At 33.0% G+C, this 18,795-nt stretch overlaps 1 protein-coding gene across 1 annotated transcript; it reads left to right on the top strand.

Annotated features, from left to right (window-relative positions):
• The first annotated feature begins 1,016 nt into the window (after positions 1-1,016).
• LOC126920444 (protein cueball) lies at positions 1,017-18,794 on the top strand. Its single transcript, XM_050730810.1, has 7 exons — positions 1,017-1,300; positions 11,061-11,276; positions 13,070-13,259; positions 13,476-14,078; positions 14,185-14,496; positions 14,964-15,243; positions 16,219-18,794. The coding sequence occupies exons 1-7, from the start codon at positions 1,219-1,221 to the stop codon at positions 16,321-16,323; spliced, it is 1,788 nt and encodes a 595-aa protein (XP_050586767.1). The 5' UTR covers positions 1,017-1,218; the 3' UTR covers positions 16,324-18,794.
• Position 18,795: the final 1 nt, after the last annotated feature.

Raw genomic sequence — 18,795 nt, 5'->3', positions numbered from 1 at the left:
GTATCTTCTGTATATATTGCAAATTTCCATTGTAAATTTCAATTAGATATTCATTAATTTTATTCAAATTAGTTCTTTGAATCAATCATGCACATTGAATGTTAAAAATTACTAAACAACTACTAAGAATTTTACAAAATATATTTGTGTTATATTATTTATTGGGATAATTTTGAAGAAAATGCAATTTGTTTCTTTTTAAACAATAAAACAAGATGAATTTTTGAACGATAATATAAAAGGACACTCATTAAAATAAAGAATTATGAATTAAAAATTGAAAAAATTATAATTTTTATCTCTTATAAATAAATATCAGGTATATATATATGGTATGCAAAAGTTTTCAATATTTGCTGTTATTTTCTGACGTAAATACGAAGCTTCATAAACTTAACAATCTCAACACTACTGAAAGTTCTTTACTATGATTTATCTCCCTCATGTTGAAGGTTAAATGAATTTAAATGCAGTATTTTACGAAGTGCGATAAATAAGATATACAAGTCTGGCTTTGCAATTTTGCAGGTTGCTCATTGCATCAGAAAAATATTCTTAAACGAGATTAAAAATATTTTAATACGTATAAAACGGTATTATATAATTAATAACAATTTTTATTAACAAAAAGGATGTACAAATCCATCTAATACTGTTACAGATATGTTATGTTTTATGTTATATTCCAGGTGAATTTTTTAAAATAATTTAATCATCAACCAAAAATTTAACGTGTAAGTACTCTAACATTATTATTAAACTATATCAAATAAAATTTCTACAAGATATTTCTAAATAATATTGAAAAATAAGATGTTAAAAATTTTGAACAAACTGCAATTGCAAATGAATATAATATACATATAACTTGTCCAACACGTATAGTAATAACATCTGCTTAAACGTTTCCGTTAACGTTGCTTAATTACTCGAATTAAGGCGACAGCATTTTTAATGACATTTGAGAAGCCTGTCCGCAGAAGCGACATGCTACGCCACTGGTCTCCTCGTTTTTACCTTCATATCGAAGTCACGAGTTCTCAGTTTGCGCATAGCCGCCGTAAAGTAAGGATGTGCTGTGTTGTTCGTCACCTCCTTCTATTCAAGAAGACAAAGAGAAATTAGGACTACGGTGTATCTACGTGATATTTATATCCGTCATCCGTGTCTTATCGATATTTCCAGGCTAATTAGGCGACTGACAAATGAACCCACATCATGACATCCCGTAAAAACTTGGCTGTTATATTAACGATAGTACTTGGAATTTTCGCGATTAACATTCACGCCAGATCCTGGGGTAAGTAGAATAAGCATTTGCTTAATAATTTTATGTGACGAAAATTTGGACTAACAGCAATTTAACGTAGTACACACGGTATAAGTGACACCGCGTTGCGGGTCGCGCGAACGCTGTCTCCATTCACGCGGTTTCAGTGGTCACGTACGCCACTTCTCCCAGACTGTTTTACCATGCAGAACATCGAAATACGGTTGTAAAGGTGAATGAAACCGACGTTTGATTTGTCTCGAGATGCTTCGCCAAACTTTCACGATTCATATTCACACGGAAAACAATCGAAACGGTACTTGTCCTTATACCTGTTTACGTAATGAATGTCAAGTCGTAGACTGTTCCGTGTACAGAGCAATGCGCCTTGTTAACTGACCGAGTAAAGACCTCGATCCATGGCCAGTTATCAAGGGAGGTATGTATCTAAAAAATCACAAATATCTCTCTATTCCATGAAGTACGAGTCGTATTACGTGTAAATATTGAATATATTTATTTATTTTACATATAAAACACGAAATTCGTTTTACAAAGTCACCCCTAAAAACTGATACAGATAGCAACGGCCAGCTAGGAAAGTAGAATTCCAGTCAGTTAGTGTGTATGTAGTGTATATTTGTCCATGCATACGGGAATCGATGTGTAACGAATGAACAACCGTTTTATTGAAAATCTAATGGAACGACGAATAGAGAATCATATTAAATTACCGTGGTTTGGTAACGCCGCTAGAAACTGTCGACTACCGGCGAAATTTGAAATCATTCATGACGATAAGTGCATTGGCGGGGACCTATTTCACCTGCTTTGACTATTCGGTCCTTGACTAATATCGAAAGAAAAGCACGTGGCATGGAAACCTAAAAATAACCGGTAATCGTGTAAATTATGTTACAAAAAATTTTCGAATGGCAGACGATGTCGCAAATTCTTCGAATTCTTTGGTATTTCTCGCACGTTCTCGTGAGTGCGTCTAGAAAATTTGCCCCACTACGCCGTGCATCGTACTGCTAGACTCAATAACCGATCCGCGTATTATACAAACTGCGAACCGAATTATGTGTATACGATGAAGTGTGAAATTTCGGTTACGTAACAAGCGAAACTGATAAGATTGATCGTTTGTTTAATCCTACGATCGCATGGAAAGTTTACATTGTACAAGATTGTCTTCATCAATACATCGATATATAGTATAACAGAGATTTTAATATTTTTACGGTACTACGTATTATATTTGAAATGTAACTATATTAGCAGTGCTGGAACTTGACTAGTCTGTGAAGTAAACAAGACGAATTAATTTCTTATTCCCAGTTTGCTAACATCTTGAACTTGATTATTCCTTTATTCAAGGATCTCTACTTGTTATATAGGGTGTTTACGATACTATGTAGTTCCGTTAGTGACTTTTTCGTAACTGATAACATAGAAAAGAATAATGCTTTACTATTTCTTACACACCATGTATATGATTATGTAAAATGTGTATCCGTACAGCATAATAGACTAGTTTAATAAAAAATACGTTGATCAGTTTTCGATCGTATCGAACCTTTTGATAAGTTGGCATAACAGGTATAACAAACATGTGTGGCATTTTTAATTACACGTATTTCATCTCATTAATAAGATTTACGAGAACGTGTTTATTAGAAATAAGCATGACGAGAACGTTTCGAGCGCAAAGAAATTGAATAAGCTACGTTTTCATATCGTGATCGCGAAGCAGGCGATGTAAGACGTTCCGAGTTATGTATATGGGACAGCGAAATGTAACACTCGAGATAATTTATGAAAAAAAACTTGAAAATGGAAATAATAATAGTAAAAGATGACTCAGCTTTACATATCATTTTTTACTTTCATCATCAATTTTTTCTACGCATGCCTTTACCGCGTCACTAATTTGATAGATCACTTTTCACGTACAATAGATTAAATCGGTAAAAAGGAAATATGATATTATTATTTAATTTGATAAAAAGTAAAAAATTGATAATTGAGAGAAATAAAAATTGTTAGAAATGTATTTGGCAAAAATATATTATTACAATATATTAAAAATATGTTTTAAAACCGTTGAAAATAATTGTTCTCGCAATTACTTGTTTATGCGAATGGAATAAATTTTTCCTTATAAAAATTTATATAAATAAACATTAATAACAATACGTATATATATGTATTATTATAACATTTTAAATATATATTATTATTACTTTTTTGCATATGTATGTCAAAGTTATGTAAGATATTATTATCAATATTTATAATTCTAGTTTTTGCATTTTCAGATTGAAATTTATGAATAAAATTTGGAAAAGCCACTGGTAAACAGTCAATAATATTGCTATGATATTTTTATGAATATACATTCGTAATATTTTTTTACAATTATTTATATTTCGTGAACATATATATTTCTATTCATCTGTATGCCAAAATTGCATGTAAATGATATAAACATTAAAGTACGTTAATTAAATATTTACATTAAAATTCGGAAAAACTATTGCCATATAGTAAAAGTATCTAATAAACAATATTTACTATAGTAAATTTTACAACTACTACATATATACGTTTTCATCTTGTTGTCTACTCTTGCATAAACAAAATCTATGTTCATGCGTACATGATTCCGTCAACGTTGCTACTACGATATCAAGTCGAAGTTACTTAACATATTCGTACGCGCGAGCACACGAATATATTGCAAGAACGTCAACAGTTTATTCGATATTTCGAAGGCATTGCGCACTTCCATTTCCTCTTTGCTAGGTCAATTGACAATGAAGAAAAAATTCAATGATCTTCGACTTTAGATCTCATTTATCGATACCAAGTTTTTAAATAAGTTTTAATCGCTTGTCGTATTTCCCGAACACTTTGTCGCATTACTTTCTTACTTATAATTAGAGCTGATACGGTGCGCAATGTATAATTGCGATATGCGTTTTTGAGTTTTCGATATCTAAAGCAAATAATATGCAAACAAAAATTTAGACATTGGGAAATTTCTGTGACAGAAATTAAAGTTTTATCAAACGCTTACATTTCTGTACAAAACGACAAGTCGCTTTTTTTCTTTTTCTTATCTTCTTTTTTTAGTCGAAAGATTACTAGAATATTAAATATTTTGCATTATGTTATATTTCATTTAATTTTAGTTGTAATTTTTCATATTTAAATAGTACTTAACAATAAAGGTGATTTATAATTAATTATCAACATTAGAAACGTTGAAATTATAATATTAAAAGAATTATACGATACATTGAAATGCACATAATGTACATGACAAGAGGAACAAAAAATTTCTTTACTGTTTTGTGATAAAACATTTAACTTCGAGATATAGTGTCAAACTTTCTACATTAAATTTCTGGCGCGGACCTTTTAAATGTATGGTAGTTGCGCGCGCAGCGTCACAAAACATATGCGTAACTGAAAGCACGTGTACTTGATGAAAGAATTATATATATTACACAAAATACTTGACACATGCGAGAATAGATAAAAATTACAAACTTTATTAAGCTCTGACCGAATTGGCTCAACTTTGAACTTTGAACTTTAGTATTTTTCCTTTCGTATTTTCTTATGTATAGAAAATTTATATATCCTCTAATAAAGTTCTATATACGGTCTTGAAAAGCATCAATCGATGCCGCCAATTTGTAGGTTAATTTATAGCCTCGATATAATCAACTATGTGTATATATATATATATATATATATATATATATATATATACACATTTGTAGTATCATAGAAATTTAAATACAATCTTTTTCAAATTATAATATATCACTATTAATTCGCCTTGACTGCACAGTTTTGTTTACTTATGAGTAGGAGATTATTATTTATTACAATCTTTTATTTCAATCTAAGATCTAGGAACTACTCCTTGTAAATGTTGATAGTGTTGACATAAAATAAAATCAAACAAAATATACGTAGCATTTTAAAGAGTCATACTGATATTATCGTTCAAAATTGATAATTTTGCAATTTCCCTTGACGTAATGCTAATTTCTAGAACAATTGTATAATAGTAAAGAGACATGAATGTCGAGGAGTAATGGCGTAAATGATTGATCGTTATTACGTGAATTGAGGAAGATCTTTTGAATAAACATTATCAAATAGATATGTACATATACATATGTACCCAGTATTGGCACTACGTTATACTGAAGGCGACGAGTTTAATTTTTGTCCATATCTTGTATTGTTAACATATTTTCAAATAGGAATGCATGATAAAGTTAATAAATCGAGCTTAATATAAGTTTTAAATTATTTTTGCCAACAGAACTGCAGTTTCGATACTTGAAAAATTGCAACTATTGTTTTCCCTTTATCTTCTTTAGACTCGTCGTAAACTTAAATTGTTTGGAATTATAAGAAATAATTGTTATATTTATAATATTTACAGAGTAATGAACATGGTCGCAGGAGTCAGGGTTAAGAAGTCTTAATTAACCGATATCTTAATGCAAATATACGAATGATAAATACGATGCACGGACGCTATCTTTAGTTTGTGAAATCGAGACGATTGCTACTCAACTTGCGTCCTGATATAATAAATTTAAGCGTTACGATCTTTGCATTTTTATACTTCGATTCTGCTCTCGTCTTAGCAAACAACAAGGATTTATAATATTTTAAGAAGATACGTTACATAAAATTGAAACGAGAAATCATGCATATCCGTAAGCCTTTTTCCATATCATCGAACTGCGTTAATGTTAGAAAAATGTAACCGGATCGGAAATTACCGGAAGAACATAACAGAGTTAGTTATATGAATTCATTTATACTTTCGCCAATATCTATCTAAGTATTTTTACTCAAGTTACTACTATCACTATTATCGAGTACTAATCTTTATTTGATTTAGATATAACAGTATAAAGATATTTAAAACTAGGTAAGAAAAGAATTTCTATATATATAGATCTATAATAGTGTAGTATCGGAAAAGGATGGGATTAGGATAATTTAGATTTGTAAAATTCTCCTAATACTATTTATTAAGATAAATAAAAATAACAAGGATTAATTGGACAGAGAACGATAAATGTTCAACTTGAACTAAAACACAAAAGTCTTATTCCGCTCAAATCACTCTCTATAACTCTCGTCTTCGGCATCCGCACTCGCACGCTCTCGATTCTCAACCCATACTGCGCGCCTTTTGCGTTCGTTCTCGCCTGCGTCTTAACTAACATTGTCTTTAGCGTCTCTTTTGTTTTTTTCCCCGCCCTATAGCGCACGTGTCCCGAAAGCGCTCGTGGCCAGGGTCACGTAGGCCTTTTAGACGAAACTGTTCAGTTGAAAAGATCGACGATACATTGCTGTACCCAACGACACCGCGGTTCTCGCAACATTGTATACGGTTCGGCCGATATCTTAGGCCTTTTGTCCACGATACTACACTCGGCCATTCCTGACAAATCACATCTGCCCTCAGATGTGCTCATCACTGTTCTCACTATCATCACTAACACCAATGTTCCACCACTTCATGTGGTCGGCTGCGGTGGAAGTCGTGCGCGGTCCCTCGTGTTCGCCTTCTCGTTGCACTACGTAACGGTCATTTCGCAGGACTTTCACCACACGGTACGGCCCAAGGAACTTTGAATGCAGCTTTAACCCAGGACCGCCTTGCGTCCTCTCGATCGCCACCAGATCTCCTGTTTTGTAGACTGTCGCCTTCTTGCGTCTCTTGTTGAACGTTTGTCTATTGCGGGTTTGAAGCTCCTCGATCCGTCTCTTTGCTATTTCACGCAATTGATCCCGTTCTTCCTGGAACATTGCGACCCATTCATCTTCAACTAACTGCCTCATCTGCGGATCGTCCCGCATTCTCATCCGCGTGCCAAACAGCAACTGGAACGGAGTAACGCTAGTGCTTCTGCTGGGTGTTGCGTTGAGGTATTTTTGAGTTTTCTCCAGGTGCTTGAACCACTCGCCTGGCGTTGGTGCAGATAACTTCGTCAACAACGGGATAAGTATCCGGTTTACTCTTTCTACCTGACCATTGGCCCGCGGAATTCCAGTTGTAGTTCGCACGTGCTCTATGCCTTCCTCGCTACAATAGTCCTCGAAAGCACCAGCTGTGAACGCCGTCCCACGGTCAGAGATGATCCTTCGCGGATTCCCGAAACAAACAGACTGTTTTTCCAAGCGGCTGATAACCTCTGCAGAACCCGTTGATTTGGTGGGGTACAACCAGACGAACTTGGTGAAAGCATCGACCACTACGAAGATATGCCGGTAGCTTTTCTTTGTAGTGGGTAACGGTCCAATATGATCGACGTGATACGTGTCGAACGGCAATTCTCCCTTGTCGATGGTATTTAGCAACCCTTCCTTCTTCCCTTGCTTTCTCTCCGCAAGGATACAGTCGATGCAACTCCGCACCACCCTTTCCACTTTCTCGCGCATTCCCCGGAACCAGTAGTCCCTTTTTACCAACGCCTCTGTTTTGGTAACGCCGAAATGGCCACGTTCGTGAGCTCGTCGGACCACTTGGGTTTGCATCGACTTCGGCACGACCAATAGCGGTGTGTCTTCTACTTCTCGATACAAAAGTTCGTTTCTTAAGACGTACCCGTCGGCCTCGTACTGCTTTATGTTGTCTCGGATCTGTCGCAGGTCATCCTCTATGTCGGCATGACTGGCTATTTCCAGCATGCGATACATGTAGGCCAAGCACGCCTCGTCGCTTTTCTTTCTCGTCCCACTAAGCTTTTGGTGTACTTGCCTACTGTTGGACTTTCTGGAGAACTCTCTGATTAGTCCCTTCTTCAGCTCATGCCAAGTCCTGGCATGGCACTCGAAGCTTGCGAATATTTTCGCCGATCCCCTCAGCAGCTTCCTCGCGTAGACTGCCTTCTGACCGTCGGACCACATACACGTGTCCGCGACTTCTTCGAATGATTCGAACCATCGCTCCACGTTTTCACCTTTGTCACCGCTAAACAATTCTAATGCGTCTTCGACGTCTTTAAAGCTTAATACCGAGACGGTGCATGCCTTTTGGCGATATTCATCGCGGACCGAGCACATCGCTCGCGTACCTCCTTCGTGTTTCATCACGTCTCTCTCATCTTTTTCATTGTCACTTTCGTCGTCGCTTTCTTCTTCCGACGATACGTTGTCTCCTTCCAGGGCCGCCTGTAGCCGTGCGCGTAGTTCAGATTTTCTCCCTGTGACCTTTAACCCCAAGCTAGCGAGGCGCGCTCTCAACTCCTTCGTCCTCAGCTTCTCGAGGTCTTCGTCTCCATCCTGATCGCGCTCAGCTCTCTGCCCACTCCTTAGGTTTCGCTGATTTACCGATTCCTCATCGCGCTTCGATTCCTTCGAAGTTGATTGACCAGCCTTATACGCTCGGTTCAGCCTGGCCATCAGCACTGACTTCGAGCCTGATATCGGCAGATTCAGACTTGCGAGCTTATTTCTTAGCTCCTCCAGCGTCGAAACCTCTTCAGTCGAAAACTGTTCCTCTTCACAATTTGCCATTTTCAACTCTTTTTTTTTCAGCACAATTAGTTCCGTTAAACGTGTCGTTCTCTGTCTGGTTTCAATCCCGGAGGGGCCCCCAATTTGTAGTATCGGAAAAGGATGGGATTAGGATAATTTAGATTTGTAAAATTCTCCTAATACTATTTATTAAGATAAATAAAAATAACAAGGATTAATTGGACAGAGAACGATAAATGTTCAACTTGAACTAAAACACAAAAGTCTTATTCCGCTCAAATCACTCTCTATAACTCTCGTCTTCGGCATCCGCACTCGCACGCTCTCGATTCTCAACCCATACTGCGCGCCTTTTGCGTTCGTTCTCGCCTGCGTCTTAACTAACATTGTCTTTAGCGTCTCTTTTGTTTTTTTCCCCGCCCTATAGCGCACGTGTCCCGAAAGCGCTCGTGGCCAGGGTCACGTAGGCCTTTTAGACGAAACTGTTCAGTTGAAAAGATCGACGATACATTGCTGTACCCAACGACACCGCGGTTCTCGCAACATTGTATACGGTTCGGCCGATATCTTAGGCCTTTTGTCCACGATACTACAATAGAAAATTATTTATTATAATACCTGTATAATTATTATGGATATAATTTATTGTGTAATTTTTATTATATTATTATATAATAACTGTAAATGTAGCAGAGACTTTTAACAACGATATAGTTTTTAATAAACATACATGATTTGTATGATCATTAAACAGTTAGAAACAATTGGAAATAATTAGAAGGTTCAGGTCCACGAGAAAAAGGAGAAATGTCAAGTTTTAACATTTCTTCGAAAACTTATTAAAATAAATTTATTTTTCAATATATGTATAATGTCACAACTTCACAGTTTCTCATAGATATTATATCAAAATGAAACATTTTATTCTTCATTTTATTCTACATCGTTTTCAACTTTTGTTCATAATTTTTGGTAATATAGAACACAGTGAACTGTAAAGAAGAAAGTGAAAAATACCTTGTACACCTCAGTTTCTTATAACTGCTGTGAAAATTGTAATTCAAATTGGCGACATAGCCAGTGATAAAGAGCAGGTACAGGGACGTACAGAAAAGCGTTAAACTCATTCCTCTTTTCTGCCGTGGATCCTTTAATTGTTAACACGTTAACGACAGCTAACGCGTTACTATGACTCAAGGAAAAAATAAATTTCTTATGTCTATTTCCATTTGTAATCATAAGCGACATAAAGTCATACATGGCGTAATATTTGAAATTAAATTTTTCAAATATTTCTTAAGTGTAAAACCGCGCGGTTCAGTTTGATATTTAAGTAAAATTAACAACTACGAATGTGTTAACTTTAGAGAGATGATGTTTCTCGAGTATTACACGATTAGCAAGATTGTAACTTCAAGCAACATCCATTCCATAGTGCAACTTAATATTCGTTGAAACTACAAACCGTTCAGGATTAATTTTTCAATGGTTATCTTCGTCGGTAGCAAATCACTCGTGTATCATAAATTACTAAGATAAATATAATTGCACCCCTTATAAACAACCAAAAGATAACGATAAAGCTATCGTAAGTGTCATAGTATTAACAAAAATGAGCAGATAAGAAAACTTAACTTTCTAAAATATCTTTAAAGTAACACTATACGATATTTTCAAGTTCTAGGTAATAGTCAATGATAATTGATTATTAAACAGAATTTTAGAGTATATGCAGATATTTTTTCTAGTAATTTACAGTATCCCATAAATCAGATAAACAATGTTAGTTTCTAGATATTTTCTAGACAGTCATTTGAAAAGTTAGATTTTTTTAAATTTCTAGGAAATATATAATAGAATATATCTTGTCGTGTTACGATATTTACATCCTTGAAACTGTGCATTGTTGTCTTTAAAATAATTATCGTATCTTTTGAAATATTAAAAATAGATAAATCTTCTATTTTTACATAAATCTTATGATACTTAAATTACTATATAATCACTATGTCCTTACATAGGGCAAACGCATAGGAATGTATATAATGAATGCATGAATAATTAAATTCATACATTGATAATCGAAAAACTATCACCGTTAAGGAAAAGCAACTACTCAATTAAATTAATTGATAATTGATTAAACATGACAATTTCATTGAATGATTGCAGCGCAATTTTAATGAAGTGCAATTTGCTTGTTTAAGTAATTAAACAATTTGACAAAATATTCTACTAAGTTCAGATATTTTTTGGTTTGCAGATATAGCGATCGCGATAGGGCGTGAAGTTGAATTTCTCGCACAAAATCAGACGCTAATCGGACGGGCAAAGTTAGCGGAAGCTGTGACTCTATCGGGGGTGGCCTATGATGATATCACTAGAACAATGTATTTTAGCGATGTGAGTAACAAGAACATAACCATATTCAGTAATGACCTGGAGGACAAGAATTTCACGTTGAAACCGTTACTTAAAAGTAAGTATATTAAATTTCTTTTTACTTTACATATGTCTGAGTTACTTTCAACTTATTTCTGAATATTATTACAATTGTATTTGTGTAATGTATAAAGATAGATAGAATTTATCTTACGTATGCACCTACTTGTTATTGAGAAATTACGAAATTTAAATTACCCCAATGTTACACAAAATGGACCAAAATATGAATAACAAGAGCGAATTGAAACTTCTTTGAAACTAAGAAATATTAATTTATTGTTAATATTATTCAGTAGATATATTTCAAATATCAATTTAGCTGATAAACTTTCATATATATTATCAGACAAAAGATAAAGAAATATTTTATCAGACAAAAAATCATTAAGATAATTTGCATTTATTATATTAACAGTTTAACGTCTTTCGTTTTGCTGTCTAAAAAACGTACAAAGCATAATATAGTATTCAAAAATATTCAATTTGCATTTGACGATAATTTACGGTTCTTAAAATAGAATGATAAATGCCTCGTACTAAATCGAATTATTACATTTATAATGAAAGAGAAACGTATAACAGGATTACTTATCATCCATGTATTATCTTATGCGTAACGCAATCCAAGTAAGACTTTCGTTGTAGGAATAAAGAAATCATTGTCATATTTTACATTAATCATAATGATAATTAGGATTTTAATGAAGAATCTTAATTTGATAATATAAATCTAAAAATACTATTCATTCCTTAATCCTGCAAATTGCATGATCTATTGAACTAACTTGAATGATAGCTTTTTCATTTCGTAGAAAAGTATTTTTAAATATTTTCAGTAAGATATGAACTTACGATATTAGAAATTTATTTCAGTATTAATCTTTTTATACGTTTACTATATAATTACTTTTATCTGTATCATTATTATTATTTCTTTTTTCCTATATATTCTATATCCTATTCCTATATATATATATATGTGTGTGTATTAGTAATTAGTAATTAATAGTATATATTAGTAATTTCCAACTGACTATTTACTAAACTTCTTTAAGAAAGATTAAATAAATAAAATGTATCAATGTACACAGAAATAATTTCCTTAGAAATCGAGCAAACTTTTTCTTCTCAAAATGATGGTAGGTTTCCTCCAAAGATACGCATCTGTAAAACTTTTGGGAAGGATAACGACACCACTCAAGATTTTGTCTTTCAATTTATTATAGTCGTTCTTAAAGAAGCAGCCCACAATGTAAAACTACCATTTTCCGTAAAGAACAAAGGAAATGCCCTTTTATCCTTTGGGTGCATCCATGTGTTTTTTATTCGTCACAAAGGGAGATTTCATGAATGATAAAAGACCAAAGGCAATGTTGAAGTAAATGATGACGGTATTAGTTTGAAAAACGAACTGAATTCATTAAAGATAACATAGAATTTTTTTTAACTTAATGCTCTGAATATAGAATTCTACAATTAAAAATTTATAGTTTTTCAATGCTACTTCAACGCATTGAGAAATGAAGTTAGAATGTCAAATAATTAGATGTCTGATACAGAAAACCAAACTGGTTCAAATGTTTCTTCTATTACCTTCTTTTTGTTATCTATTTAAAAAGAGTAAGGAATATCTCCAGAGAGGTTGTATTTTACTTAGAAAAGAAAAAAAGTAATTTTCACCTTATACTACCAATATTCTACAATTTCTTACGTTCGAAATTCAACCATACAATCAATAGAAAAATAAATGTACCTTTACATTTAACTATAAACCTCGTCTTTCGAAAGAAAGTATATATAACAAACGATGTTCTTTATTATCCGTAGAACAAAGCAAAAGTTACATTCTTGCGCTTGCCTTTGACATAAAGAGTCGAACCCTATTTTGGAGCGACGCTTTGCAAGGAGTGATCATGAAGATGCACGTATCAGAAGATGGGCTACCGGAAGAACCAACGATCCTCCACAATTTAACGTACCAGAGCCCACGCGGTATCGCTCTGGATGTATGTAACAGGTGTGCCATTTATGTCCTACCTAGAACGCTGTCGTGCCCATTCACGACAACGTGCAATCTTGACCGGTCTAGTTCCGTTTAGAAATTCGCGTCAAATAAGAGAGAATAAAAATATCTTCACCGAACGGGATTAGTAAAAGAAAAAAAAGAAAAAGATAAAGTAACACGCGATATAAAATGAAACTCGAATATCTGATAATTGTACGTTGTTTCCAGTCACATATACTGGGTAAATAGTAATAATACAAATCCAAGTATCGAGAAGTCGAATCTAGATGGAAGCAATCGAGTAACAGTGATCAAAGAGGATTTATACGAGCCACTGGCTGTCGCTATAGATCACAGTAACAAGAAGCTATATTGGATTGACGATGCAGAAGGCCTAAGAATAAAAATTGAGCGCAGCAATCTCGATGGTTCCGAGCGTGAACTATTGGTTCACCCTAAGCGTCATCAACCAGTGTACCTGGCGTTAGATCATAACTCGATATATTGGTCCGATCTGGTGCACAGAGCTGTTTGGACAATACCAAAAGACACGAAATTTGACGAGCCAAGGATGTTTCGCTCGTACCAGTCAACTCATGACGCCGATCCAGCTGGGATCGTAACTCGTGATAACGTTGGCAAAGTAGAATGCCCGGTGAATACAAATACAACACAAAATACTAACCCGACGAACTTGTCGCTTGACGAAAGGTCGTATAATAATTTGATAACCAGCACAGAGGAATCGGAACTGACCACAGAGACGTCCAAACACTGCCTGAATGATGGTCATGTGGGTGAGAAGGATGGAACGTGCCAGTGCAGGCTTGGGTAAGTATCTGATGCTAGATATGTACTTCATTTGAATATCTCAAAAATACGTTATTCAATCTTGAATTCGTAGAATACAAACTAAGTAAAAATTCAACTGTTTCAGATTCACTGGACCGTATTGCGAGATGAATCTTTGTCACAATTACTGTTTCCGAGGCAATTGCAGTATAAATAGTGACGGGTTGCCCACATGTAAGTGCAATAACGCATTTATTGGACCAAGATGTGAAACAGACCTCTGCAAAGACTACTGCTTGCATGACGGTCAATGTTCCGTCCAAGATGATAAACCAGTTTGTAAATGTAAATATTCCGAAGGATCTCGTTGCGAGATTTTAGGCAATACTGCTGAACTTTGTGAAATAATTTGTGCAACAGAACGAGTTCCTACTAGCATCGTTACTGCTCACTGCAGGTACATTGCTTTTGAGAAATTCTTAACTTCGTAATTTTATGAGGACCTGAAGAATTTCTGTGACCTCCTTACTTCGACTTCAATCACTTCTGAATTCCTAGTCTATCAGCTTTAATTAAAACAATTGTTTATTTCATAGCAGAAGTTTTTAACAATTTCGACGGCAAATAATAAATAAATAAATGACCCAACTGCTGACATTTTGCTGATAGATAGTAGCATGTGTCATGTTATTATTGTGTATAAGATTCGTTTTTGTATAAATAACTTGTCCAATTAACAGAACGCTATCTTTTCTGAAATATCGCATTCACACATTTATTTGTATAGTTTCGTCACGGATGAAGCTACTACAAACATATGTCGTTAAAGGGTTAATATTCGAATGAGATTATTTCTAATCAATTTAATACAATTAAACTTTAATGAATATAAAACTTATAATTCTCGTTATTTTCTGTTAACAGGTGTCCCGAAAAGAATCGCCTTGCACAAATGGTGATAGCTAAAGAGGAAAATGAATATAGTACGTGGCTACCAATTTTCGGTGCAATCGTTGGTGTACTTATTCTTGTAATAGCCGTACTTAGTTTTTATGTAAATAAATTCCGGAAACGGCCACGCATCAAAAAGCGTTTCGTCGTCAGTAAAGGTGGTGTGACACCACTCACATCTCGGCCACAATTACCGGACAATCAATGTGAAATAACCATAGAGAACTGCTGCAACATGAATATCTGTGAAACTGTGAGTGATCGACCAGCTAAAATATAAACATTATTTATGTGCATGCTAAATATGGGCATACATGTACAATAAATTGGACATATAAGATACGTACTGCAGCTACATACATACATTCGAGGAAAAAGAATCAGTTAAGGGCTTAAAGAAAAAAATTCAAACAAGAATCTTAATAAAGTGAATTGTTTCTTTTTCCTCTATGTAAGAAATTCAAGTGCAAAGTAAGATCAAAGAGATTGTAATATTGCTGCTCTCTAACTTTAGATCGACAATGCTTATTGTTATTTATTAAAGTTGACGCTTAATTAATTTGGGATTTAATTAATATTTAAGTAATTAAAATCAGTTGCATATTTATTTTTTACTAACTTCAATGCTATTGCAATAAATATTATTTGATGATACCTTTTGCTTATGTTCTGATTAATATGCTGCTATGCATGAATTTATATAAATTATTACACATTGTACGTTTTTTATCAAGATCTTCAGTATATTCAAAAAAATTCATTACAACAAACTTATAATCATTATGCGATACTCTTACAAAATAGGTGCTGCAGTATGAAGTAAACATTCAGTAAATTAATGACTATGAGTTCAAAACACCTTGTATTAACAAAGCATTAAATTTTAAACAAATAAACAATTTTTAAATATAAAAATCATTTCGAATTAATAGTAACCTTTCTGTAGAATAACAGCATGGAAAAGAAATTAATACTTTATTATGAAAATACTACAGTACTAAACATTAATGAATGCAACTCACAGTATTTCATATAAACTCTTATGTACAATTTATTCACATATAAATTAATTCTTAAATTCTTTTTTCATCTTTGGTATTTAATCTTCTCTTTTAATTTTATTTTTTATGGTTTATCAGAGTTCATCGTCTTTACCATACTTGACATCATTAAAATCTCGAAGCGAGCTTAATCGAGTTCACATCATTTAAACTTTAATTTTTTACAGCCATGTTTCGAACCAAAATTATGTGTGGCAGCGTCGGGAGCTAATGTTTCTAAGAAAGAGGAGAAGAATTCTTTACTCGATAATATGGAGGAGAATTCGTGGTAGCATAAACTAATATTTGGACGTGTCAATTGGCAAAGATTTTATGGACTTAACAGGAAATCCGTCAAAAGTTTAACTTCGCGGAACTGCACGTCTGTACATACCGCAGAATGCTGTAGTATTATTGTTATGATTAATAACGATGCTTACAAGATGTACGGGAACACCATGACAATGATAAAGTCAGAAAAAAGAAAGCCAAAGGTCTTTTCGAGGACTCTTAATTTTTATTACATCATATAATATGTAGGGCTGTGTTCATATAAAGATTATTTCATCTAGTTGTTAAAAGGTTATAAATTTTTTTTTGAAAGATATGTAATTATATATTTTTCATAAGAGAACAGGAAATCTTAAGTCCTATGGCATTTTTTAACTGCCTTGGTGTATAAATACATAGATATATGTATACATATACATATGTGTATATGTATACACATAAAATTTATAAAAGTTTTATATAGTACTTTGTTCAATATTTCTTGGTTCTCTGATTTATTCGTCATTCGTTTCTATTTTCTGCTCGACTCTTTGTTTTGAAGCTGTTTCAGTAATAACAAATTATATCTCAAAATAACTAGCTCTGAAAATTAATCGTGAGTGCAACCGAAAGGGTACATGAAACATGCCTTAATTGCTAGGCTTAATGATTGCTCAATGTACCACTGATTGTGAGTACAGTTCTAAAGAAAATTTTAATTTTCATTATAAAATTATTGTAATGAACTGCATTATGTTTATGAAAAAGAAAAATTGACGTTTCTAATTAAGATCGTCATCGAGTTTAAGTTTTAAGCATTAAATTATTAAATCGATAATTTTTTTTAATTCATCTATGTTCGTTTTCATTTTGTACATTTGCAGATAAAAGAGGGATGTTTACATTAACAAAAATTACATATTGTTTTACTAAAAAAAGAGAATGTTAGCTTTTAGAAAAAACAATATGAAATACCAAATGACTTTTTTAACTGCCTTATACATTCTGTGAAATACAAAAATATTATTTGGATAGTTTTAAAAAATTTAATTTTTTAAAAATTACTTTAAAATTAGTATGAGTGATTTTGTTTTTTTTTTTTTTTTTTGAACGATTACACTTGTTTGTTTGTATAAAAATTATATAGAGCTATCTTAAACATTTGTGCAAGTTTGTGCACATGATTCTTCAAAAGAAATTCATTTACATTCTCAAATAATAATAAAATTATTATAATGTAAATTGTGGACGTTTACATCCATAGAAAGTACAACAAATGTGTTGAACTTCGTTTGCAGACTGAAGGATTCTGTGTAATCTCTTGGTTTTGGAAATAGAGTACAAATGGTTATATACTTAAGTGAGAGTAACTTATGCGAAATATGGTAAAACAATGAAGGAATCTGTTTGAAACTGTCATGTTATGTTTTCCGTTCTATTGCTTCCAATAACGAAATTCCAAATTGTACTTTCTATCGCTCTCTTCGTACTTAAACTTGTTACTTGTTCACAGCAAATGGTAGCTAACTTTTTACGATGTATAGCTACTTAAAACATAAACTTAAATTTATACCAAAGTTCTACGTAACATTATCAACACTAACTGTAATAGTATAATTTCTAAACATTATTTCGAAGTAATGTTAAAGATTAAGTTTATAGAACGTCATATATATGATAATAATACTAGTAATAATAAAATATCTTTTTTGCACCAAATGAAGCTATATTAAATAAGTAGATAAAACAGAAAGGCAATTGTAGCATGGCAGTAGTTTTTACAATGCAAAAATGTTGCGCAGCTATGTCCTGATTTAAACTCATTTACGGACATAAAATATACCATTTATTATCATGGTATAAACGAGCTAACATTTTAAACAACATACGTTTTTTTCCCCGATATGTACTTCTATATTTTACGCTACGGAATAATGTTCCTGTTGTAGAGGCAAATTAAAAATATGGCGATTTATTTTGTTCCTGTACACGATGCTAATATAATTTAAAAACCATCGTCCTTTGCAATGGCGTGATAATTTTTTGAAAAGTTTAGTAGACAATTTTATACAACATATTTGTATTTGTTAGACTCCAAAATATGTTCAAATAGAATGATACAAAGATATATATATTAAATATTACATTTGGAATGTAGTCCTTTCTCGAGCACTCAACCCCAGAGGAGGGTTAGTGGATTTATAGTGAAGGGCTTATATTCCCTCATAAATTATACAATAATTTGTATATAGCGAAATTACTATCTTTATTTTTTATTGTCTTCCAATAATAAAAAGATATGATTTTGTTGATGTCATATATCGTTTCGTATCATTATATTACGCGATACTTAAATTATTTTATTGTTTTTATAATGGAATTTACTTCATCTAAATTATTTGAGATTTTAAATAATTTGTATCATTCTATTATAATTAACATGTTGATCGCTATTGTATACAAATAAAAATGTAATAAATGATTAAGAGTAATAG

Source organism: Bombus affinis, chromosome 9, assembly GCF_024516045.1.
Source record: "Bombus affinis isolate iyBomAffi1 chromosome 9, iyBomAffi1.2, whole genome shotgun sequence".
In the NCBI taxonomy this organism is placed as follows: Eukaryota; Metazoa; Arthropoda; class Insecta; order Hymenoptera; family Apidae; genus Bombus; species Bombus affinis.
Note: the sequence above shows the minus strand (reverse complement) of the source record. Positions and strands in the feature narration are given on the sequence as shown.